The sequence below is a fragment of the Gracilinanus agilis genome, chromosome 5 (genome assembly GCF_016433145.1).
Source record: "Gracilinanus agilis isolate LMUSP501 chromosome 5, AgileGrace, whole genome shotgun sequence".
NCBI classification, from domain to species: domain Eukaryota; kingdom Metazoa; phylum Chordata; class Mammalia; order Didelphimorphia; family Didelphidae; genus Gracilinanus; species Gracilinanus agilis.
This window is the reverse complement of record NC_058134.1, coordinates 252,961,085-252,986,069: the sequence shown is the minus strand read 5'-3', so window position 1 is coordinate 252,986,069 and position 24,985 is coordinate 252,961,085. Positions and strand designations below refer to the sequence as shown.

The 24,985-nt window shown below is 36.4% G+C and overlaps 1 protein-coding gene across 1 annotated transcript in view; it reads left to right on the top strand.

Annotated features, from left to right (window-relative positions):
- ACSS3 (acyl-CoA synthetase short chain family member 3) overlaps window positions 1-24,985 on the top strand; it is a 248,451-nt gene that overhangs the window by 125,001 nt on the left and 98,465 nt on the right. The window contains exon 7 of the mRNA XM_044679177.1: window positions 21,204-21,355. Coding sequence (XP_044535112.1) covers window positions 21,204-21,355 — 152 coding nt within the window. The remainder of the gene's footprint in view (window positions 1-21,203; window positions 21,356-24,985) is intronic.

The window sequence follows — 24,985 nt, the reverse complement described above, 5'->3', positions numbered from 1 at the left end:
TAGATTAGAACCCTACAGTTAATGACCCTGAATGCTAAGATAAGGCATTTATATTTCACTGGCAGAAAATGTCATTTAAAGATTTGAAGGTATAGAGGTCATCAGTCTTGTGTTTAAGAAGATTATTTTTAGCATTTTGGAAGCTATATTGGAGGGACTGGCAGAAGAGAGAATGGATAAGAGGCTATAAAATAAGCTAGAGAAGAGGCAATGAAGATTGGAAGTAAAATGGTGACAGGGAGAATGGAGAAATGAAACAGTTGTGAGAGCTAGTTGCTGAGATAATTTTGGTGTGGATGATTATTTTGAAAAAGAAAGGCCTAGAATCATCTGTTTAGAACTATAAAGTTATATTTGAGACCATATGATCTAAACTCCTCATTTAAAAAATTAGGAATCTGAGGCATATCTCTCATTGGTGAGTTATTCTTGGCAGCCTACATTTTCTGGAGGGGCAAAGTTTAGCCATTTTTCTTTTTCCCACCCATTTCCTGACTTGAGTTCTTCAAAATCATGAAATTGATTGAAATTTCTCTGTGTTTGGGGCCTCTTCACCCTGGCACATTTAGCCTTCCCTCCAGCCTACTCAACTTGGAATATCCCTCCATAAGTCTACCATGCATTAGCATTCATGATGAATTTAGAATACAGGAATTAGAATAAGTTTCAAAATTATAGAATAAAAGCTTATCTTAAATCTATTCAGTATGGAACTAGAAATACCAGCACTCAAGTAAACAGCCATTGGTGCATTCATTCCTCCTGGTGCTTACATTATTTTATGAATCTAGACAAGCTTTCATTGCCTTTTCAATTTTGTTCCTGATGTTTTTGGTGTTCTTGTTAAGCCATTTCTAGACCCGTCCAACTCTGTCACCCCATTTAGGGTTTTCTTGGAAAAGATATTGTAGTGCTTTGCCATTTCCTTCTCCAGCTCATTTTACAGATAAGGAAACTGAAGCAAATAAGTTTGTGACTTTCCCAGGGTCATACAGCTAGTGAGTGTCTGAGGACAGATTTGAACTCATGAACATGAGTCTTCCTGACTCCAGACTTGCCACTCCACCCGCTCCCTCGCCTACCTGCCTGCTCCCAACTGATAGACTTAGCCATGCTCCTTTGCTGGCCACCAGATCTAAATCTATGATTCTGTTTTGTGGCTTAACTCTAAATCAAGCAGGAATATAATCTTTGTCACCTCCTTAGTTCACTCACTTGTAAGCCTTCTTTCTCACCACACTATGGTTGATGGTTTAGAATTTCTACATAAAGGAGCTTTGTGAAAATTGAAGCAACAGAATGATGCCATGAGACATATTGGAAAGTCCAAGGATCTTTAAGTAGGAGAAGCAAGTCCTCATCTTCTTTTTCTCCTTAGTTCTCTCTGTAGCCCTTGCTGAATCATGCTGCTGCTCCCATACTAACTTTTTTTATGTAAAATGAAGAGGTTGGTTTAGATAGTCTCCAGGCTCCCTTCTAGTCTTAAATGCTCTGATCTATAAAATGCAATGATCTTCATGATATGATTATCGATTATTTGGCTGTTTACTTGAGTGCTGGTACTTCTAGTTCCATACTGAGAAGATTTAAGATAAGCTTTTATTCTATAATTATGAAACTTACTCTAATTTCTATATTATAAATTCATTGTGAGTGCTAGTGCATGGTAGACTTACGATTGAACAAAAATGATTTCATTTTTAAAATACTAGCTACCATATGTTTTCAAAGGCATATGTCTCATTTTTCTTTTCTCAACTGTAATTCCATCACAAAAGCCTTGGCCCTGGATTTGTTATGCATCTCAGGCCATGTAGTATCTAACTTTTATACATTCTGGGCTGATCCTTTTTCTTTTACAAAATCCACTTGTGGAAAAGGTTTAACCATTTTCTCTAATCCTCATGACTTCTCAGACCTCTTTGAAATAGGAATTTGACCCAGAAATCAAAGAGCTTTAATTTTTTTCCCATGGCCTAGAATACAAAGAACTTAAGGTAAAAAACTTGACAAAGTAATAGCACAGAAAGCCCAATATTCCTCAATTCCTAAGGAAGGCTCACTCAACAACCCCTTCCCTACTTCCCATGTTCCCTACAACAGGACTGCACCCAGGTGTTTGCAACAGAATTCAAGCCCATGCTAGGTAGGCCACTTTCCTAAGTGCTTGCAGATTCCAACTTCAAAGAGAAGAAATTTGCTTTTGCTGGGATAGTCATGTGACAGCATTCTGTACTCTTACAAAATTCAGCCTCTTCCAAAAAAAAAAAAAAACAGAGGGAATGGATCAGAGATATAGCAGCATTTGTGACAGAGTCTAGGTCTACATTGACTCCCTTACCCTACCTGCTTTAAATTTAGAGTGATAAGCTTTTATTCTGTAATTCTGAAGCTTACTCTGTCTGTGTTTTAAACCCATAATGAGTGCTTATGCATGGGTTGACTTATGATTGATTGAGTGAACAGAAATTATTTCACTTTTAAAATGTTATATACCATATGTTTTCAAGAATCATTTAGTTTTTCTTTTGCTATTCAGTCACAAAAGTCTTGGTCTTGGAGTTGCTACACAACTCAGGCCCTTTGATACTTAATTTTTACATACTCTGGGCTAATACTTTTTTTCTTTTTCAAGATTTAGAATGCCATAGCAAACCTGGAAGTGCTCTATGCCTCTGGGTCAGGGAACAGAGGGAATGGAGGAAGGCCAGTGAGCATGGAACTGTGTGATGCTCCCTTAAGCCTGTAGAAAAAGAGGCCAGCATCCAGCTGGGGCCAGTTTTGTCCTGTGTCATATGGGGCAGTGACCAAGAGTGGTCAGTTGTTGAATTTCCCTGCAAAGGAGTAGTCTGAGTTGCTTTAAGGATTATTTCCCCAGGAAATTTCCATCCAAGGGGAGAGAGTCAGAAAGGGAGCAAGAAGCAGGGAAGGAAATTAGGTTTAAAAGTCTCAAATTACTAAAAAATTTTTAAGGAAGAAAACTTAGAGACTCAAACAAAAACAGATAAACCATTAAGAAAGACATTAATAGCAGAAGGAAATATGATCTCTAGATCTAGCAAATAAGTTCAGACATCTCTGAATTAGTATTGTAATACCTAGGAAAAAAATTTTCAACATTTGGAGTAGAGGACCCTCTGGATTTTGAAAAAAGCATAATTCTAATGTGGTTCTTGAGTGGTTTAAAAGAGAGATAAGAATTTTAAGAGTAGAATTCATGAACTGTATTGAAACAATAATTGTCAGAATAGAATAATTTAAGTCTATGGTGGCATGACTCACCAAACTAAAAAACAAGTAAAACAAGTAAAAAAACCTGCAAAAAAGTGAGAGGATAACCAATTGGGAAAGCAAATAAACAGAAGTGAAGAATAATCTCATCAAAGAGAAACAAAAAGCAACAAAATGAAAAGAAAGCCTATCCTTTCTAAAGGCAAAACATATTGATTTCATAGACTATAAGTCTCCCAGAACAACTACTTGTTACAGTTCCTTGGAAACAATTTGAAGCATATTTATTTTTTCCTAAATATTAAGGAAAAGAGATCAGTCCAGTTACAATGTGTTCATCCACAACAAATCCTGACAGATGAGTAAATGTTTGAAGTAGAAAATCACCTGTCTTCTCTCTCATCCTTCAAGACCCTAATCAATTTACTTATATATGAAATGAAATCACAGATATGGGTATAGTACAATGAAAAGTACAAAAAAAAAGAGAAAAAAAAGAAAAAATGAAAAGGACACTGATTTTGGAGTGAAAGGACCTAGGGAAATTCCCCTGCTGATTCCTATAACCTGTGTGACCTTGGGCAAGTAACAACTTCTGTAGGCTTCAGTTTATTCATTTATAACATGAAAGCATTAAACCGAGATGACTTCTGGGATCCCTTTCAGCCCTAAATTGGTGATCCTATAACTTATATCTTTCATCTTCAGGTCTTACAATAGAGAATGTTTCTTATAATTCATTGTTTACATAATTTCTATCCTTATTAATACTTTTGAAATATTTTGGAAAAACTAAATTATTCAAGTTATTTCTCTTTTCCTTATGGGCATTCTCTGAGCATAGAAGAGCAAGTAGTCTTCTTTACTGATACTGTCTTACCTTGTCTAGATTTTTTTTGTAAGGAATAATAGAAAATGAAATTCATTCTTCAAGCAATCATACTCTTTTATCTGTGTAATAGTTAGAATTAAGTCTTTCCTATTATAAGTGAGAGAGAAATAGCAATTATGACTCTAGAAATATAAGTATAATCTACTTTCTAGTCTTATCTCTTCCCTAACCCACCTATATCACTTTAAAACAGGGGTTATTAAACTGAGTGATGTCACAAAGGGGTTCATGCACCTGAATGAAAAAAATATATATACTTTCCTTTCAATATAACTGTTTTCATTGGTAATTTATTTATTTAATTTTATGCATTGAACAAACATTATTCAGAGAAAGCTGCTCTTGGCTTCAGTAGATTTTCCAAGGGTTCCATGGTACTAGAAAGGTTAATAACACTTGGAGTAAAGTTTTGTACCAACACTGCTATTACGCCAAAGTGGAGCTAAGACAGTCTCTCTCCATAAATAAAATAAATTGGAGATTATCAAATATTATGCTTGGCATGTAGATTTAACTATTTACAGATGAAAACAAACACCACTAAAATCATAACTGAAACTATGTGACACATGTATATTATATAAAATACAAGTTTCATACATCACAGAAAACCTTTTATTAGTACACAGAAGTGATATTATCAGACAAGCAATATGTAGACTGCATTTTCTGCTTTTGTCACTGTACAGTGATGTAGATAGTGTTTCTGGGTCATTGCATATGGACTGTATTAAAGGTCTACATCAGTGATTCCCAAAGTGGGTGCTAAAGTTTTCAGGGACATTTTGATGGCAGATAGGTTCCTTTCTCCATGGCATCATTTTCAAAGTATGGGGATACAGATATACTTTCCTTCCATTCCCTTCTTCTAATTTTGGCTTAAGCAACTAGGAGCAATAAATTCTCTATATTCAATATCTGTTGTGTACATAGATAGGTTCTTCTTTTTGTTTATCCTCCAGCTCAGAAAGCTGGAGAACACTCAGAGGACAACCAGGAAGGGTAAATGACTCTAACTTGATATCATAGGGGAACAATCAAAGAAACTGGGGATGTTTTTGCCTGGAGAATGGAACAATTGGAGTGAAATATATCCCCAAGAATTTGAGGGACTGTCATGTGCATGAGGGATTAGACTTGTTCTATTTCACCATAAAGGGTAGAACTAGAAATAACAAGTGAAAATTTGAAGGGAAGCAAGTTTTGACTTGTTTCAAGGGAAAGCAATTGGAGCTAGCCAAAGATGGAATTTTTTGCTTTGATTAGGAAGTTTTGAGATCTCACTTATTAGAGGCCTTCATGCAAAAGCTAAATGAGTCAGCTAAGTTTTAGGAGATTGTTTTTTCTGGTGTGGATGAGATTAGACATACTGAAGATCCTTTCAACAGTAATAATTTTTAATTTTGTGACTTCCTAACCCCTGAGTTCTTATTCCCTTGCTCATTAACAAGTAATTCCTCCCATTAATGACACAATCATAACTTCTTTCCATCTTGGATGACTAGTATAGTTTCCAATTAAAATTAAACCCATCATCACTATCTTTAAGGCCCTTAATCAGTTTCCTTTCCAACCCTAGACGATGTCATATCTTCTAAGAATCAAAGAAATGCTGTATCAGATCAGGCTAAGAGTGAATCTATATACCTCCTTTATCTACCCCTTTCCCAATTCTGCCTCTGATACAATACTTCCAATACCAAGTGACCTTTTGTTGGAGAGTTGGTACATTTCTTTCCTTGGCATCCTTCTCAGAGTATGAGAATGTTCTTTTTACTTTCTTATATTTTGTTTTAAGCAACTGGGACCAATAAATTGTCCGTGTATAGTACCTGCTGTGTAAGTATGGACTAGGCTTCCTTTTATTTGTCCCAACTCTATTTCTTTCATTCTTCAAAAGCATAGTAACACCTTATGATTCTGGTATTCTGGGATCTCAAGAGCAGGCTTGTGCTCACCATTCATACCTTCCTTGGCTTTCATCTTCTGTCAGGTTTTATCCTTCCCAGTTGAATGATTCCATTTTTTTTTCATCTCTCCTCATATAGAAGTTTCTCTACTCCCCAATTACTGTAGTAACGCTCTCTGGAGTAGGATTATATAACTACTATGCTTTTCTTTGTCATTTTGTCCTGCCATATTATACACCTTTATCTATATTAATATTGTATGTACATATAGTGTTAAATAAAATATTTGTTTTTAATTGTTTCAGGTGTGTCTTATTCTTCATGATTCCATTTCAAGGTTTTCTTGGCAAAGACACTGGAGTAGTTTGCTATTTCTTTCTCCAGCTCATTTTTTTTACATTAGGAACCAAAGCAAACAGGGTTAAGTGACTTGCCCAGGGTCACACAGCTAGCAAACATCTGAGGCCAAATTTGAATTCATGAAAATGAGTCTTCCTGATTCCAGTGTTCTATCCATTGTAGCACCTAGCAGCCAGGATAAAATGTAATGATATGATGCAATAGCAATATGTAATATAACACATGTATTATAAGGATCCATTTTTGTGTAATGTATGACATATGGATATCATATTATATATTAGAGATAGATAAATGCAAGCATTCTGTGGGATACCATGGCTTCTGAGGGACCAGAAATGAATGGAAAGGGACAATTTAAACTGAGAGCTTAGATAACCTTTAGAAAGAAAGAGGAAAAGGGGGACACAAATTACTAAGTATTCCTGAAATATAATTTATGTTTAAGTCTGTTCTCTCTGCTCAATTCTGAAATTCTGTCTAAATTGTCTCTTTCTATATCTAACTGCTCAATCTCCCCAATATCTGAAAATCTGAAAAAAAGGATATAATTTGCTTTACAGATAGTACATACTTATGTGCATTATTTGTTAATATGAATAGTAATAAAGCTAGCATTTATCTAGTGCTTTCGGGTTTGCAAAGTATTTTACAAATATATCATTTAAAATGTTTTATTTTTTAAACCCTTACATTCTGTCTTAGAATCAATACCAAGTAACACTTCCAAGGCAAAAGAGGGTTAAAGGCTAGACAATTGTGGGTGCTTGGAAGTTCAAGCTTGGAAGTATCTGAGGTTGATTTGAACCCAGTTCCTTCCAATTCCATGCTTGGTGCTATCTCTCCACTGTACTACTTAGCTTTCCCAAATATTACTTTATTTGATTTTTGCAAGAACCTTGGGAGGTATTGCTGTGGTTTCTCCCATTTTATAGATAAAGAAACAGACAGAATTACAAAGGGTGTCCAGCCAGTTTATGTCTAAAGCAGGATTTGTGTCAGACTTTTCTGACTCTAGGTCTATTACTCTTATCCACTCTACCACTTAGCTGTTAAAAGTTTTATACTTTGTCATTGATTTGTCCTGTTTTGTTTTCCAAATTCCACAGTAATATCTTTAAGACTGAGCCGTGTCTATTAATTTCCACTGCTATTCCCAGTAGTGATCTGCATGATCACTTTCTTAATTGTACTGTGACTATCTGCATATAGTGAATTTTAACTAACACAATAAACAGTCATAGACACAGGGAAAAGGGGTATCTTTTTTTAGAATGTAATAGAGAAGGCAGAGTTTATTTTTTGGATGTCAGTAATACCTAAAAATCTGTCTTTTAGTAGGAATGAGAATAGAATTTGATGACTTGGGTTTTGCTCTGATATTGACTATATAATTTGATTTGTTTCTCAAATTGGAAAAACCATACAGCTAATGCCAGACTCTTTCTACCTTTATGCATCATTAATTGTTCAAATATATTTACTTCTTCAATTTTTATTTTATTTTTTCCCTGTTGAGTTTGTTTGCCTGAGTGTTTCCCTGTTTGCTAAGAATCAGAATAGCTAGGTTTTCATCATGGATAAGACAATTAGTAGTGTTTGTTGTGAACTTTTCATGTGCTCAAAAGTGTGGGAGACTTTGTAGAACTTGCAATGGGAACAAGGCACAATTCTGTGCTCTTGAATTGCCCATCAAGAGGTTATATTCTACTTGTGAAGACAAGATTTACAAATATGAGGTAAGGCATTATGAACAGAAGTGAAAATTAGGATCAAATCTTTAGGACCATTGAATTTAAGCTGGAAGGGACTTGAGAGGCCATCTCATCCAATCTCATCCATTTCCCTCATTTTATAGGGAAGCCTAGGGAGGAAAAGTGTTATGTGTATGGCCACACAGGTAGTAAGAAAAAGGCCTGATTCTGTAATCAGTCCACTAATCAATCAAGGGCTTAGTAGACTAATAAGGAATTTAGTGTCCTATGGTAAGATATAGTATCATGTAATATACAAAGTGAAATATATCTATAGTGTATGGTATATAAATTTACTTATGGTATATAGTATGTGAAAGAATCCTTAACTGTTGTGATACATCCTGAAGATATTTCCTTGAAGTAGTCCTGTGGGTTTTGCCTAGTGTTATAGCCATGTAACTATCCCTTTGTAGAAGATAAAAATATGATTTACTAATCAGAAGAGAAGGAAGTAGTGGTTGGAGAAGGCTATAATATCTATATTCACTTCATGTTGAAATAAGGTTGCTAATTGTTTTTAAAAGAATAAGACAAAAGGCAAAAATGAGCTGTGAGTCAGTAGTACCCTGAGTTCTTCTGAAGTGGAGGGCTCCCATTAGGATCAAGTTGCTGATAAATATTAGAAGACCAAAAAGAGGGAAAGATCTTATGTGTGGGGAACATCTGTCTTAGAAGAACTAGGTTAGGTGTCATTGTGGTCAAAGGAATTATCCCTCAGTCAGGTTTCTGTGACTGAGGAATCCTTCAGGGAAAAAGAGATAAGTGAAATTGATCATTCACTGATCAATCCAATCTGTAGTGAAATGATCAGGGAGGATTGTTGGGTGTGAGTTCCTGATAAAGGACTTGGATCCTGACAAATCTTTTATTTTCTAAGAGTGGGCATAGGAGGTGGTCTCTAGTATGTCCCTCACTGTCCTGTCTTCCCACCAAACCACATATATATACTTATATGAGAAAAGAATTAGGAAATTCATGATAACATTTGAAGGGCCATTTACTTGACCTCAGAGGGAGGAACTAGGATCCCTAAATAGATGTTATAAATGTGCAGACTGAGGCACACAAAAAAAGAAAAACTTTCTAAATCATTAAGTCTACAGCTATAAAGTTGGAGGTAGTAATATGTTGCCCATGACTAGAAGATTTCCTTGTTGGTATAGATTTGATTCCTTTTCAAATATGAGCTGGATCAGATGCTCATTAAGGTCCTATTTTACTTTGATAGTTTATCATTCTGAATAAATATGGACTAGTCTGTGGAAAATGGAAAGAGCAAGTAAGGTGTTACCTACCTAAAGACTCAAATAAGCTCTAGTAGTATTTAATATGATACTTTAGAGTAGAAAGAGAGAAAACAGAAACTTTGTGAGTTTCCTGAACAATAAATAAGGCAGCTATTAAGATGTACAAGGGATAGACTTCATTGGTGATTTCATTGGCTCAGAGAGCTCCCAGAAAGTAATTCTCTTTACACTTCTTCCTTGCAATTTATATTATTAGAGAGTTGTCATTGGCATTAACAGATTAAGTGATTTAACCTAAAGTCACACCACCAATATTTATCAGAGATGGAATTCGAACTGAGATCTTAGCTCTGAAACAAACTATCTATTACAGCCCTCTGCTTCTTGTGGGACAGAATTAGAAATCTTCTAAATACTCTGCATAACAGATCAGGAAGTACCTGCTTTAACAACTGATCCTTTTTATCTCGAAGAGTTGGTGTTCCAGGAAAATAATCATTCCTTTCTTGAGGGTGGAGTCAGATATTTATTGAGCCAGGGAAGAATAATTGAAAAATGAGATTTCTTTTCCAAGGAAGCTCTTGATTTTATTGTTTTAACACAGTCTGTGTTTAATCATTAATGCTAGTGGAGGGTAGTACCAATATTGGTTTTTTTAAAAAAGGAAGCCATAAATGGAATGTATAATATGACCTTTCCTCCTTTCCTAAAAGCAGATTGTTATTATTATTACCAAGAGTTGTCTCATTGCATAATGGATAGAGTCTGGCAGACCTTGGAGAAAATCAGTTAACCTCTCCTGATCTCCATTTCTTCATGTATCAGAAGAGGGAGTTGGACTAGATGACCTCTGAGGTCCCTTTCCATTCTAAATGTATGTAATTACCATTTTGGCTTCATGATTCTGGGCAAATTACTTAAACTCTCAGTATCCCAGGTAATAGTGTAAAACTGTAAGTTCATATATAGTTGTTGCTCTGCTCTGGTAGAAGGAATTTTCTCCAAATCAGAATTTCAGACCCTCCTAGGTGGTTGGGGAAGGAGCCATCCTGGATAGTGATAGGCTGGTCTAATTTCAAAATTAATGAGAGGCAGTTTAAAAATTAAGCAAAGACTTGGAGAAGGCACATGTAGATATATAATAATGTTATTAACAATAAGCATCTAAGGCTTTCCAAAAAGCATACAAAATTTTGGACTATGGGAGTTGGGAGGGACATCAGGTATCATTCAATTCAAACCATATACAAAAGGTATCTACCCCGTAACATGTGAAAAATAAAGAGGGGACATCTACTCCTCTTGAGTTTCTCTCTATCTCTCTTCCTCTCTCTCTCTCTGTTTCTCTCTCTCTGTCTCTCTCTCTTTCTGCTTCTCTCTTTCTGATTCTCTCTCTTTCTCTCTGTTTCTCTCTCTCTGTCTCTCTCTCTTTCTCTTTCTGCTTCTCTCTCTCTTTGTTTCTCTCTCTCTCTTTCTCTCTGCTTCTCTCTCTCTCTCTGCTTCTCTCTCTTATTCTATTCTGTCTGTCTTTCTCTTTTTCCTTGTTTCATATCCCATTCTTTGGCCCTCTCTTTTCCTCACTTGTTTTCCCTCTTCTTCTGATTCACTCTATCTGTCCCTCTCTGTTTAAATTACTCTGTCCATCTCACAGTCTGTCTCTAACTCTCAGTTTCTTTCTCTCTCTCTCTCTCCCCCCTGAGTGGGGGGAATTACCAGTGCAACATAAAGGATAAGATACTGGACTTGGAGCCAGGAAGACCCAAGTTCAAATCCTGCTTCTGACATGAGAAACTTTGGACAAATCATTTAAGTGACTCTCTTTTCTACCGATCCCTCATTTGTAACCTGAGGGGATTGTAGTAAATGATGTTTGAAGTTTCTTCTTATTCTATATCCATAATTTGTGAAATATATTCAGAATAAAAAATATTTGTTGTTGAGTCATCTCTTCTGGTTCCCAATATTTAGTGATATTCAGGCATTCTTAGTAGTTTGATATCACTTTTTACATTGGAAGGGGAGTAAAGATCTTACTTAATTCTTAACCTGGATTCTGTGTACTTAAAATACATATGTTTATAAATGTATGTGTGTATATCTGTTTAAATATATTTGAATATAATTGGTTCTCTTCAAAATTGCATTTATGTTACATTAAGCTTTTAAAAGCATTATTCTAGGGAAGACTCCATAGGCTTCCCCAGATAGCAAAAGAAATCTGTGACACACAAAATGTTAGGAAGCCCTATTTCATTAATGGAGCCATGATGTAGAAATTCCCTATCCTGCTACAATTTTTGGTCCAACCATGCCCTTTTATCCTGCATGACTTTTGTCTTTGCCCTCCAAAAAAATTACTTCATGGATGGCTTATAGGTAATTGTTGGATCATTCATTAGTTACACCTGGAACAATTCTATGGGGAATTTAACTTTGCCCTCTCATTTTACAAATGAGGAAAATGAGTCACAGAAAGATGAAGTGACTTTCCTAAGGTTATATAAATGGTAGATGAAAGAGATTAGACCTGACATTCAAAACTCAGAGCTTCTGTCTCCAAACTGGCTTAAATTTAAAAATATTCATGGGTACCACCATAACACTAGGAGTAGCTAGGTGGTACAGAAGATAGAATGTCAAGCCTGGGGTCAGGAGTTCAAATCTGATCTCAGATACTTACCAGCTATGTGACCCTGAGCAAATCATTTAACCTTGTTTGCCTCAGTTTGCTCATCTGTAAAATGAGCTGAAGAAGGAAATGTCAAATCACTCTAGTATATTTTCCAAGAAAACCCCAAATGAGGTCACAAAGAGTTGGACATGACTGAAATAACTGAACAACAACCACCATAACATTAGAACTCTATTATATCCTATTTTTGCTACATGGTCTGTCACCAATTTTGGGGGTGGGGTTGGGGGGTGGATCAGTTTGTCATTAAGGTTCTTAATAATGTCTTTTTGGCCATACTTTGCATGTAAGTGATCATTGGTCACATTTTGCAATTTATTGACTCTTGTCATGTATCTTACCTTTAGGTAAACTCTACTGTGATCTTCATTGTCGTACTATGATTCATAGTCATATAGCACCCCCTAGAGAATACTTATGCTTCTGCTTAATGTTAGTATCATTTCATATAAATCTTCCCAAGTTTCTCTGAAACCATCCCTTTCACCATTTCTTATAGCATAACAGTATTCCATCACAACATATTCTATATGTTCAGTTTGTTCATCAACTGATATAAACTCCTTTTGTTTCTAATTCTTTGTCATTACAAAAAAAAAACAACTCCAAATATTGTTCCACATATGAGACCTTTTCCTTTTTCCTTTTTCCTTTTTTCTCTTTGGTGTGTAGATCCATGCATTACTGAGTAAAAGGGTTTAGTCATTTTGGGGCCATACTTTCAAATTGCTTTTTAAAATGTGGATGTACAAATTCATATTTCTACCAGTCATGAGGGCAATTTATACTATAACAATAACATAAAAATAAACAACTTTGAATAACTTAAGAGATATAATCAATACAAAGGACAATAATTTCAAAAGACCCATGATGAAACACACTACTTAACCTGCCAGAGAAGAGAAGGACTCAGGGTACAGAATGAGATGCATTTTTAGAGATCATGGCCAAAGATTTCTTTTCCTTTTTCTCAGTAGTGGAGCAGGGGAAGAGGGAGAGAAGATAGATTTTTGTTAATTTTTTAAAAATCAAATTAAATTTTAAAAACAGAATATTGTGACTTTAAAATGGATTTTTTAAAATCAGGAAGCAACTTGTAATCACTGAAAGAACCTTATGATTTCCCAAGTGCACTCCAGTTGTCTTGCCCCTCAATCTTGGGCCTGGATTATTGTCCAACTGGGGTACCTGCCCAAGATATTTGTGTTGAAGGATTAACTGGATGGACAAGATTAAGGGCCATTTGGGACTTTTATCTGTTAAGTGGGTGGTCATAGCCAAATAATTCCTGGTGTAATTGCCAACCTGCTCTCCATAAACTCTTTGTACTTAGCAAAACTGGTCCTTGAAGAGTAGATAGAAGGTATAACTGGAGAAATAATCAAAGCCTTACCATCTCAGCAGAAGCTTTTGACTAAACATTTAACTTTAACAGTAAATTAACATGGTTTTAAAAAGCCAAGAAAAATCAGATCACCTGGTTTATAAATATAGCCACATGGAACACAGTTCCTTTATTACTAGTTCCTTTATTGTTATTATTTGTTACAGTGTTACTTTATAATGTAATATCATATTACTCAACTATAAAAGTTCATATAATATCTTTTCCACAGGAGATCAAGCTCCCCTAAAATATTAACTCACTTCTCTTGGTTTGTTTGAGAAATATTGTCCAAAGGTCTTATTTTAATTTAACAAGTAACCAAATGATTTTTACAACTTAGTCAAGTATGCCACTTCTGTAGGCTTAAAAGAGATAATGAAAGAGTGATATATTCAAGATAATCAAATTCAGAAGTAAACTATAAGTATTTTGGGTTGGATTGTAACTACTAGCTTTATTATATCAGGTCAATCTATTGACTCAGATAAGGAAAAAGAAATAAGGCATTGATTTATAGAAACAGGCTATGAAATAAAATTTTTGTAACTATATTTATTGGAATAACTGTGATAAATGATTGTTTCACGCAGCTATGCATTTTGTGTATGTGTGTCTGTTTGAAGACAGAAAGAGAATTGACAAGGAAGGAAATTAGGAAGGAGAGAAGAGAGAGCAAAAGGATGTTAGTGTATCATCTCTCCTTTGGCTGTCTTTTCCAACTCCTGATCACATTGCCAGGGTTGGTTCTCGGAGAATAGCTGACTACTGACTCTAGGGAGTCACCCTGAGGGAAGTGGGGCTTCAAGTTCATTGCTCATGATCTCTCCATCCTGTAGGTTCCTTACTGATTATCAAATAGCCAACTAGAGTTAATTAATTATTGCACATATGTGTTTACTGAGGTGGTATAGTAAAAAGAGTTAGCCCCAAACCAGTCTCACTTTCTCTTTTCGGACAAGATTTCTGGGTAGAATGGGCTCAGATTTAGAGACTATATGGGACCAAAGGGCAAACTTGTAGTTCCTGAGTTTTGGAAACTTTTTTCTCCCTTCATGGACTCGTCTTGAATTTCTTCTTAGATGTAGTTCTCTATTGGGCTGCCATTTGCTGGGGTCATTTCTCTTGCAGAGTTCTGAAACTAGACTTTCTCTAGATTGTCTTCAGTGTATGTCAGCTGCCAACACAGACATTACCATCACCTACAGCTTTCAGGGAACACTACTGCTGACACTAATGGGAAGTTCAAATATTCCAGCCTTTCAGAGTTTGCAAATTTGACCTTCTGAAGTTCACAAGGTTATTTTTCTGGCCAATGAAGGGAGATCCCACTAGCATCACTCTTTCCCAAGTCCTGCTGCCCTCCAGTATAGGTGCAAGAGGTCTGTCTGTCTCTTCCAGATGTTCTGGAAGCTTAATTGCTTTTCTACTTAAATCTTTTTTTCTGGCATATGAAAGTCTGGAAATGTGTCTAATTCTTTCAATGCATCCTAATACATCTCCTCTGTGGCATCATCTGATTTCATCCACTTTCATTGAAAGCACTCCAGTCCTCTCAAATTCATTGATTTATTTGCACCTACTTGATGCCTTTGGTTAATTGAATTCATTAGTGGAAAGAATTGGGGAAGAGAGAAAAGAGAGAAGAAAAAAATAAAAGAAGGAAACTAGGAAAGAGAGAAGAGCCAAAGAAAGGAAGAAACGCAAGTACACGTAACCAGGGTCATAGGGTTTAAGTCAAGAAGAGACCTTAATGATAATCTACTCTCACAGGTGAGGAGACTACTCATAAATGAAGAGGGCAGTTATTCAAGAGTACAGTTAGTAAATCAATTTACTATTCTAAGTGGATCTAAGTGGATTCTAAGAAGGAAAAGTTGTTCTACTTTAAAAAGGTGATTAAACTTGCATGATGGAGGATAAATAATCATCATTTTGTACTTAGAACTTGATCATTCATGTCATTGTCTCTGACTCTTCATGACACCATGTGGTATTTACTTGGCAAAAATCTTGGAGTAGTTTGCCATTTCCCTCTCCAACTTATTTTGACAGATGAGAAAATTGAGGCAAATAGGATTAAATGACTTGCCCAGGGTCACACAGCCAGTAAGTTACTGAGACCATTCTTGAGCTCATGAAGTTCATGAGTTCTTCCTGATTTCAGGCCTGGCACTCTACCTGCCACATCATCTAGCTGCCTATGGACTTAAAGTTTATTTGAATTTCAACTATTTACAGCTTTGAGCAAGAAACTTAATTAGTTTCCTCGGCTACAAAATCATTTCTAAGATCTCTTCCAGATTTAGATTTATGATTCAAACACATAACCCACTTCTCATTTCACTTTCATTTCCATGTGGTTTCCATGTAATCTGTATTTCAAGACATAACTTTTTACTGATGAAAGATGCTTGCAATTGATTTAGCTTAGACGTGGGAAGGAGTAGGAGTGATGAGAATGGCCAGACATAATAGAGATTAGATTTTGTAGGGATGGTTGAGATCAACATGGATTTGTTGTTTGTTAGAATATCTTCAGACCTAGTAATTTTAATATCTATTTTTCCTGTGACATATTAATATAGATAAGTGTTTAAATATATATATATATGTGTGTGTATACATACACACACATATATATATATATATATGAAAGGGGTCAATCACTTAATATCTCAGTGTCCCAGGAAACAATAGAAATAAATATTGCAGAATAGCTGCCAATTTCATTTGATAAAGGAAGTTGCCTAGTGTGGGAGCTCTCTATGCTGATGATCATGTCTAGACTTTCCCCCCAAAAAATAATTAACTAAATACAAATACCAATTTAGGTATAAGATATATGCCTTTCCAAACTATGCATCATACTAGAATCTTTAGGCTTCACATTTAATTTGATTATGAATATTATTTTCATTTGAATGTTTCAGCAGAATTGCTTTCCTGACATCCGTTTTGGGGGGAGGGGGATGTTTTTTATTTAGGCATGAACTTTTTTAAATTCTTTTTTTCTTCCTTTCTTTTCCCCTACCCATTGAAAAGACAAGAAAAAACGAACCCCATTATTAATATGTATTATTATACAAAACAAATTTCTGCCTTTGCCATGTCAGAAAAAAAGGAAGAAAGTAGGGAAGAAAGAAAAAAGAAAAGAAAATATCCTCCAGTTTGTACTTTGAGTCCATCTGAGTCCATAGTTCTTTATCTTGAGGTAGGTAGTATATTTAATCATGAGTACTTCAAAATTGTGATTGGTCATTATTTGATTAGAATTCTAAAGTCTTTCCAAGTTGATTTTCTTTGCAATAATGCTGTTACTGTATTAATTTTCCTCCTGGTTAACTCTGTATAAGTTCATGTAAATCTTTCCAAGTTTTTCTGAAACCATCCCTTATATCACTACTTACAGCACAAGAGTATTCCCTCACATTCATATACCACAATTTGTTCCATTATTTTCCAATTGATAGATATCCTCACAGATTCCAGTTCTTTGCCACCAAAAAATGAGCTGTTATGAATATTTTTGTACATTTGTGTCCTTTTCCTCATTCTTTTATTTAACCCTTATCCTTCAGTCTTATAATTAATACTGTATATTGGTTCTAAGGGAGAAGAATGATAAGGGCTAGACAATGAGGGTTAAGTGATTTGTCCAAGGTCACACAGCTAGGAACTCTTTGAGGTCAGATTTGAACCCAAGACCTCCCATCTCTAAACCTATCCCTCAATCCACTGAGCCACCTAGCTACCCCTCATTTTTCTAATTTTTGGTGAGTTAGAGTATTTTTTTCAGATCACTTTGGTAGTTTTGCTTTCTTCTGAAAATTTTTATTCATATTCTTTGACTATTAATAGATATATATCAATTAAGGAATGGTTTTTATTCTTATAATTTTCCTTCAGTTTCCTATATTTTTGAAAAGATATATTTATCAGAGAACATTTATGAAAATAATTTTCTCTCAGTTTGTTACTTTCTTCTAATTTTAGCTGCATTAGTTTTGTTTGTACAAAAACTCTTTAATTCTATATAATCAAAATCAGCCATTTTACATTTTTTTGAACATCTTAGTCTGTTGTTTGATCATGGACTCTTTCCCTAAACATAGATCTGACAGGTAGCTTTTCTCCACTCTACTACTTTGCTTATAATATCACCTTTTAAGGCTATATCAGGTATGCATTTTGAGCTTATCTTGATATATAATATGAGGTATTGGTCTATGCCTAATTTCTACTGAAGTACTTTCCACTTTTCCCAATAGTTACTTCCCCTAATAATTGGGTCTTTGAGTTTATTAAACATTAGACTGCTATGCTCATTTGTGTCTAAATATTATGTGTCTAATATCTTTCACTGATCAACTATTCTACTTCTTACTCAGTTACCTAGTAGTTTTTATTATCATGGCTTTGAACTCTAGTTTTTATGGGCCCCCTTCCTACAGGTTTTTTCTTCTATTCCCTTGATATTCTTGACTTTTTGTTTCTCCAAATGTTGTTCTTATCATATTTTTCCTAGCTCTATAGAGCAATTCTTTGTTTGATTGGTATATTGGGGAGAGAGAATGAGGGTGATGTAGAAGAGAAATCTGAACTTGAAGTCACATCACTATGGCAAGCAACTCCTGGTAGAGAAATTTTCTTCACTGATACAGACTTGCAACCCCTTTTGTAACTAAGTCTTCAAAAATTACATGGAAGCCTTCTGGAATTCAGTGAGTTGTTCATGCTCACACAAAGTATATGACAAAGGCAGGAATTGAATCCAAATGTCTTTGACTCCCAATATGGCCCTCTGCCCCCTGTCTCTCTAGCCTACTCCTTCTTGTGGTTTCTCATCCATATTTAAAAATGTACCACTTGATTTCCTTTAAATGTGAATTTTTATCTAAAAATGTTCTACTGGTCAACTTGTAGGTAGGAATCCAGGCTTTCCAAATTCTTACCTTGCTGTTATACAATTTGTGCCAGGAGATTAAAATCATTTCTTACTGTTGCTATGGCAAAAGTGTTTACATGGAAATTCTCAGCAATCAAATTTATCATTCAGTGCCCCCTGGAAAGTGATTGGCGTGGGTTCTTGGCAAACTGAAAAAAGAATATTGATGTGCTTAATTTTGATTGTGGGTTGGTAGTGGGGGGTGGTTCTTTGCAATGTGATAACTTTCTGTTTAGTTTAAAAAATAGCACTTATTTTTGCCATATAAGAATTTAAAAAGTCTTTTTAGATGCCTTTTTTTAATAGAGTTTGGAACCATGCATGTGTATATATACATAACTCTACAAACATTTATAAGTTTTTTTATCTTTTTTTGTGGGGAGTGTCTGTGATTTCATTGGCATAAGAGACTCCTGATACGAACATTGTTTTATTGTTTTATTGTATTTATTTATCTGCAACTTTTCTTTGACTTAGTCTATTAGAGAGGAACCTGAGAACTGGGAGGTTTAGTGGCCACACAGCAAGACTTTGTCAAAGACTGGCCTTGAAGCCCCCTGTCCTTTTTTTTTTAAACCCTTAACTTCTGTGCATTGACTCATAGGTGGAAGAGTGGTAAGGGTAGGCAATGGGGGTCAAGTGACTTGCCAGGGTCACACAGCTGGGAAGTGTCTGAGGCCAAATTTGAACCTAGGACCTCCCGTCTCTAGGCCTGGCCCCCTGTCCTTTTGATTGATTCCAAAGCCAGCTTTCTATCCACTATTGATCATGTTGCCTCTCCTATATATTTGTAATAATATTTTAATATACATTATAACATGTTACACTAGCCCTGTGACTTAATCCTCTTTGCCTCAGTTTCTTCATCTGTAAAATGAACTGGAGAAGGAAATGGTCAACCATTCTAGTATCTAAGAAAACCTTAAATCAGATCATGAAGGGTTGGACATAACTGAAATAATTGACCAACAACAAATATGTTGTTACAATAATTAACTTGTGGCTAAAGGAAATAAAATGGCTTTTAAGGTTCATTTGGTTCCCTCCTCTTTGGCCTTACTGAGTTCATTTTAGGGGGAAAAATAGTTATGAAATCAATTATAGTTTCTGAGTCCCCAGTTAGGAAAATTGCAAATGTTTAAGTGCGGGTTGAGCACTTTTTTTAACCCTCCAGTTCTATCTCTCTTATTAACCTCTGACCTCTTCATTGTTGAGCCAAAATTCAATTCATTTTGGGTGGATTATACTATAGTGTCTGTGAATAGATGGGTACCAGGAGGAGAAATTGAAGAAAGGGTTGCCTTTTTCTTGAAACTTCCCTCAGACTGGGTCCTCTGCTTTTGTAGTCTATTTGTTTGTAGAGCCAGTGATCCTCTTGGATACCTCCTTTGAAACAATTCAATTCTCCTTTTGCTTTTCTATACTCCTAAATACTGTATATTGGTTCCAAGGCAGAAGAGTGGTAAGGGGTATGTGAGAGGGAAAATTATGAGACTGGCCATAAATGAATAATTTTATTAACTCAAAAGTAGTAGGGAAGGGGAAAGGTGGAGCATGAATCATGTAACCATGTTAAAAATGAATATTAATAAATGTTAATAAAAAAAGTAGTAGGGAAAAATATGGAAAAATAGGATACATCTATATATGTGTGTATATACACACACACACACACACACACACACACACACATATACATATCCTTGCTGCTCCATTTAGCTTGCTATTCTGTGGCTGCTATTAGGATCCCCTAGCCATACTCACAGTGAAGTCCAGCCAGCAACAAACACAGAAGAGAAGAGTGAAATCTGCTCTTACCTTGGTTTAACAAACCTTTTCTCTGTCCACTACCTCTTACCTATCACATCTTGGGAGCCTACTGTTGCTTTCTAGTTTTCCTGGGCTGCCCCTCTGGACAGCCCAGGGCAAAGTGCAGGGGACATCTCCCTGCCCCTTGTCTCATGGTCTCTTGACTCTATTGCTGCCTTTTTACAGCTGCCATTCTAGCCTTATAACTCAATTCACTCAATAATTTCCTTCACACACAAACCTCGACTCCTGGTTGACTAGTCAACAGGAGATGAGGTCATCTGCACACCCCAGAAAAAGGGGGCAAAGTAAATTTCCTTTGCATAGGTAGGCAGTAAGGGTTAAGTGACTTGCCTAGAGTCATACAGCTAGGAAGCCCAGGGCTTCTCATCTCCAGTCCTGGCCTTCAATCCACTGAGCCACCTACCTGCCTTCCCCTTTTTATTGATCATCGGTGTCCTGGAAAGCCACATCCTCCAAACTCTAGAAAAACCTCTCCATACTAGCTAACTCAACCCTCCTATACCCAACCAAGAGTGTATAACAAAATTCCTCACCTCCCATTTCACTTCATCCAATGGCTTTCATAGACTTTTCTATGACTTTTTGGTTGATTGAGATATGTTCTTACTCAGTTAAGGCATCAAAGATAAATGGGGTAAGGGAGATTTTCAACTCACCCTTACATACATTATATTTCTTTAGTATTTTTAAGCTTTACAAAGTGCTTTCCTTACAGTAGCCCCGTGGAGTGGGTAGATTGCATTTATTTGGGTTATATGACCGGATGGAAGAACTAGGGAATCTTTTAAACATCAGGTGAACCACCACCAGCAGCAGCAGCAGACTCCAGATTTGTTGAAAGCTGGTTCCTTATTGATATTTCTCTTGTTAAGTGCATAAGTCTTGAACTGTCAAGAAAATAGGAGATATTTTTATCCAGTGACATTTTTAATTAATCTCATTGTAGGGGAAGCCCGTGGGAACACCAGATGCTGGGGCTTACTTCCGTGTGCTCTCGGAGCATGGAGTGGCGGCCTTGTTTACAGCACCGACTGCAATTAGAGCCATCCGTCAACAAGACCCTGGGGCAGCCCTGGGGAAGAAGTACTCTTTGACAAGGTGAACTGAGGCTACTGGGGCAAGTCACATTCGAAACTTAGATGTGAATCGGTGAAAGGGTTTGCTCTGGGGATCTCCATTACCTCTATGGAGGGGTGCTAAAATATTCTGAATGTTATTAGGATTGACTCTCCAGGAGACAGCTTTAAAATAGAAGAGGGAAGTAGGAATATCAAACTGTCTTATGGGGTTGCTTCATAGAATAGTATCCCTTCATATGATATAATTTCATGAGTTGGAAGTTAACAGGGATAGGGGATGTTTCCTCTTTCATAAAAAGAAACACTCAGATTGTAGTGTTCATTATAGTAGTATTTGGCCTTTGGCTGACTTTTTTTGGGGGGTGAGGGGAGGTTCAGGGACCTCAGAGACTGCCTGGACCAAGTTAGTTGCAAAAATAATTCCCATTTTAACATAACCAAGTAATCCTTCACGTCCTGCTTAAAGACCTCCAAGGAGAGGGAATCTACCACTTCTTGAGACAGTCTGTTCCACTCTGGGACAGCCCTAGTTGTAAGGTAGTGTTTTTTTTCCTAACATTAAATCCACATTTGACCCTGTATAATTTCCATTTATTGCTTTTGGTACCCAAGAAAATAAGTCTAGACCTTCCTCCATATTACAGCCCTTCAAATATTTGATGGGAGCTCTGAAATCCCCTCCTAAATCTTATCTTCTCCAGGATAAACTTGCTCAATTCCTTTAATTGATCTTTATGTGACAAAGCCCTTCATCATCCCAATTGTCCTTCTCTGGACCCTTTCTCTTCTTATCAATATTATTCTTAAACCATGGAAACATTCTATTAAAGCACTAAGTAAAACATAATCTACTCTTACTTTTATTACTATTACTATTGTTACTTCTAGTACTAACATTACTACTCTTACTATTACTACTTTACTACTATTATTACTACTAGTACTACTATTATTATTACCATCATTACTACTGCTCTTACTCTCAACAATTCTACTATTACTGTTACAACTAACTTTTACTATTAATACTGTTACAACTAAGTTTTACTATTAATACTGCTACTATTGAAGCACTGAAGGCATCCCCTCAGGCGAGAATAAAGATCTCCAGCCCACAGACTTTCACTACCTTCTGTGGGGGTGAAGGCAGGCCCTAAGAGCATCAGCGCAGGCAAAGGCAGTGCCCTAGGCTTGAATAACGATCTCCAGCCCAGGCTTGGACCTCCAGTGAGGACCCGGTGCAGACCTGAGCGTGGCTGTGGAAGCAGCCCCAAAGACTGCTGAAGGAACCTCGGGCAGAGGGGCAGACCGGGAACTACCAGGAGGCCTGACCCCTAGGACAAGGAGACCGGAGGCCCCCTCCCCCCCCCAAGCTTGCAAGGCTCAGGCAGACCCGGAGTGCAAAGACAAAGCGGAAAAGGGGCGGGGCTAACAATGGCCAGCAATAAGGAAGTCCAGAAGAAAAAGACCATCAAGAGAAACTCTGGACCACTGGACAACTTCTACACAGAGAAAATCCAGACAACAGAGGAGGGAAAACAAAAATCCAAACCTCCCCAAAAAAATGAAAGCTGGTCACAAGTTATGGAAGAGTTTAAAAATGAAATGCTGAGGAAGATGGAAGAAATCTGGCAAGAAAATAACAGTTTAAAAGGCAGAATTTCGCAATTGGAAAGTGAGACAAGACAACTGAAGACCAAAAATGACCAGATTGAAACGGAAAACCAATCCTTAAAGGCTAGAATCGAACATTTAGAAACCAATGATCTCTCAAGACAACAAGAACAAATAAAACAAAGTCAAAAGACTGATAAAATAGAAGGAAACATGAAATATCTCAATGAGAGAGTGACAGACCAAGAAAACCGGTCTAGAAGAGATAACTTGAGAATCATTGGTATTCCAGAAAAGGCAGAAATTAATAAAAACATGGACTCCATACTCAAAGAAATTATTCAGCAAAATTGCCCTGAAGTTCTACAACAAGAGGGCAATATAGACATTGAAAGGATCCATAGAACACCCTCTAAACTGGACTCAGAAAAGTCAACACCCAGAAATATAATAGCGAAATTGAAGAGCTTTCGAGTCAAAGAAAAAATCTTACAAGAAGCCAGAAAGAGACAATTCAAATATCAAGGAGCACCAATAAGGATCACACAGGATCTGGCAGCCTCAACACTAAAAGAACGCAAGGCTTGGAATACAATATTCAGAAAGGCAAGAGAACTGGGCCTTCAGCCACGAATCAACTACCCAGCGAAACTAACCATATACTTTCAGGGGAAAGTATGGGCATTCAACAAAATTGAAGAATTCCAAGTTTTTGCACAAAAGAGACTGGGACTAATTGGAAAGTTTGACACTCAACCACAGATATCAAGAGAAAGATGAAAAGGTAAATAAGAAACAGAGGGAAAAGAAAGAAAACTCATAGTCTTTTAAGCTTGACTCTTTAAGGGCATAAATAAGATCTAATTATCTGTATTACTAGGTGGAGAAATGCTATGTATAATTCTCTGTAATGAACTCTATACACTACTATAATATTCACTATTATAGCAACCAGAAGAATAATTCATAGGGAGAGGACAGGATACTAAATGGTCTAAGATGACAAGGGGGGTGGGAAAGAGGGGAGGAATAGTAGGGGACACCAAGAAAAATCCGAGTAAATAAGAAAAATAAGATATTCTATTACACGCAAAGAGGGCATGGGAAGGGGAGGGGATAAATACTACCATAAGAAGGAGAGGAAGAGAGCATTAAGAGGTAATAATCAAACCTTACTCTCAGTATAATCAACCCGGAGAAGAATAGCTTTATTATCCATCTGGATAAAAAACTCCATCTAACCCTACTGAGAAAGTCAGAAGGGATAAACCAAAGGGAGCAGGGGAGTGGGGAGGCCAAAAAGGGAGGGAAGAAGAAGGGGGAGGGAATTCATTCGGTCTTTTAAAAAAAACAAAAAGAAGGGAACAACAAGGGAGGGGACAGAAAGGGAAGTCAATCAAGGGAGGGGATAAGGGATACTGGCTGAAAGCAAACCACTGGTATAAAAGAAAATAGTGCAATAAGAAGGAGTGGGTCTAGGGGAGGATACAAAAAATGTCAGTGAACACACAACTAACAATTGTAACTCTGAATGTGAACGGGATGAACTCGCCCATAAAACGGAAGCAAATAGCAGAGTGGTTCAGAAACCAAAATCCTACCATAGGTTGTCTACAAGAAACACATATGAGGCGGGTAGACACACACAAGTTCAAGGTTAAGGGTATGAGCAAAATCTTTTGGGCATCAAATGAGAAAAAGAAGGCAGGAGTGGCTATCATGATCTCTGACAAAGCCAAAGTAAAAATAGATATGATTAAAAAAGACAGGGAAGGTCATTACATCCTGATTAAAGGCAGTATAAACAATGAGGAAATAACACTGCTCAATATATATGCACCAAGTGGTATAGCATCCAAATTCATAAAGGAGAAACTGGCAGAGCTCAAGAAGGAAATAGATAGTAAAACCATAATAGTGGGAGATCTAAATATTCCTCTTTCAGATCTAGATAAATCAAACCAAAAAATAAATAAGAAAGAGGTAAGAGAGATAAATGAAGTCCTAGAAAAATTAGATCTAATTGATATGTGGA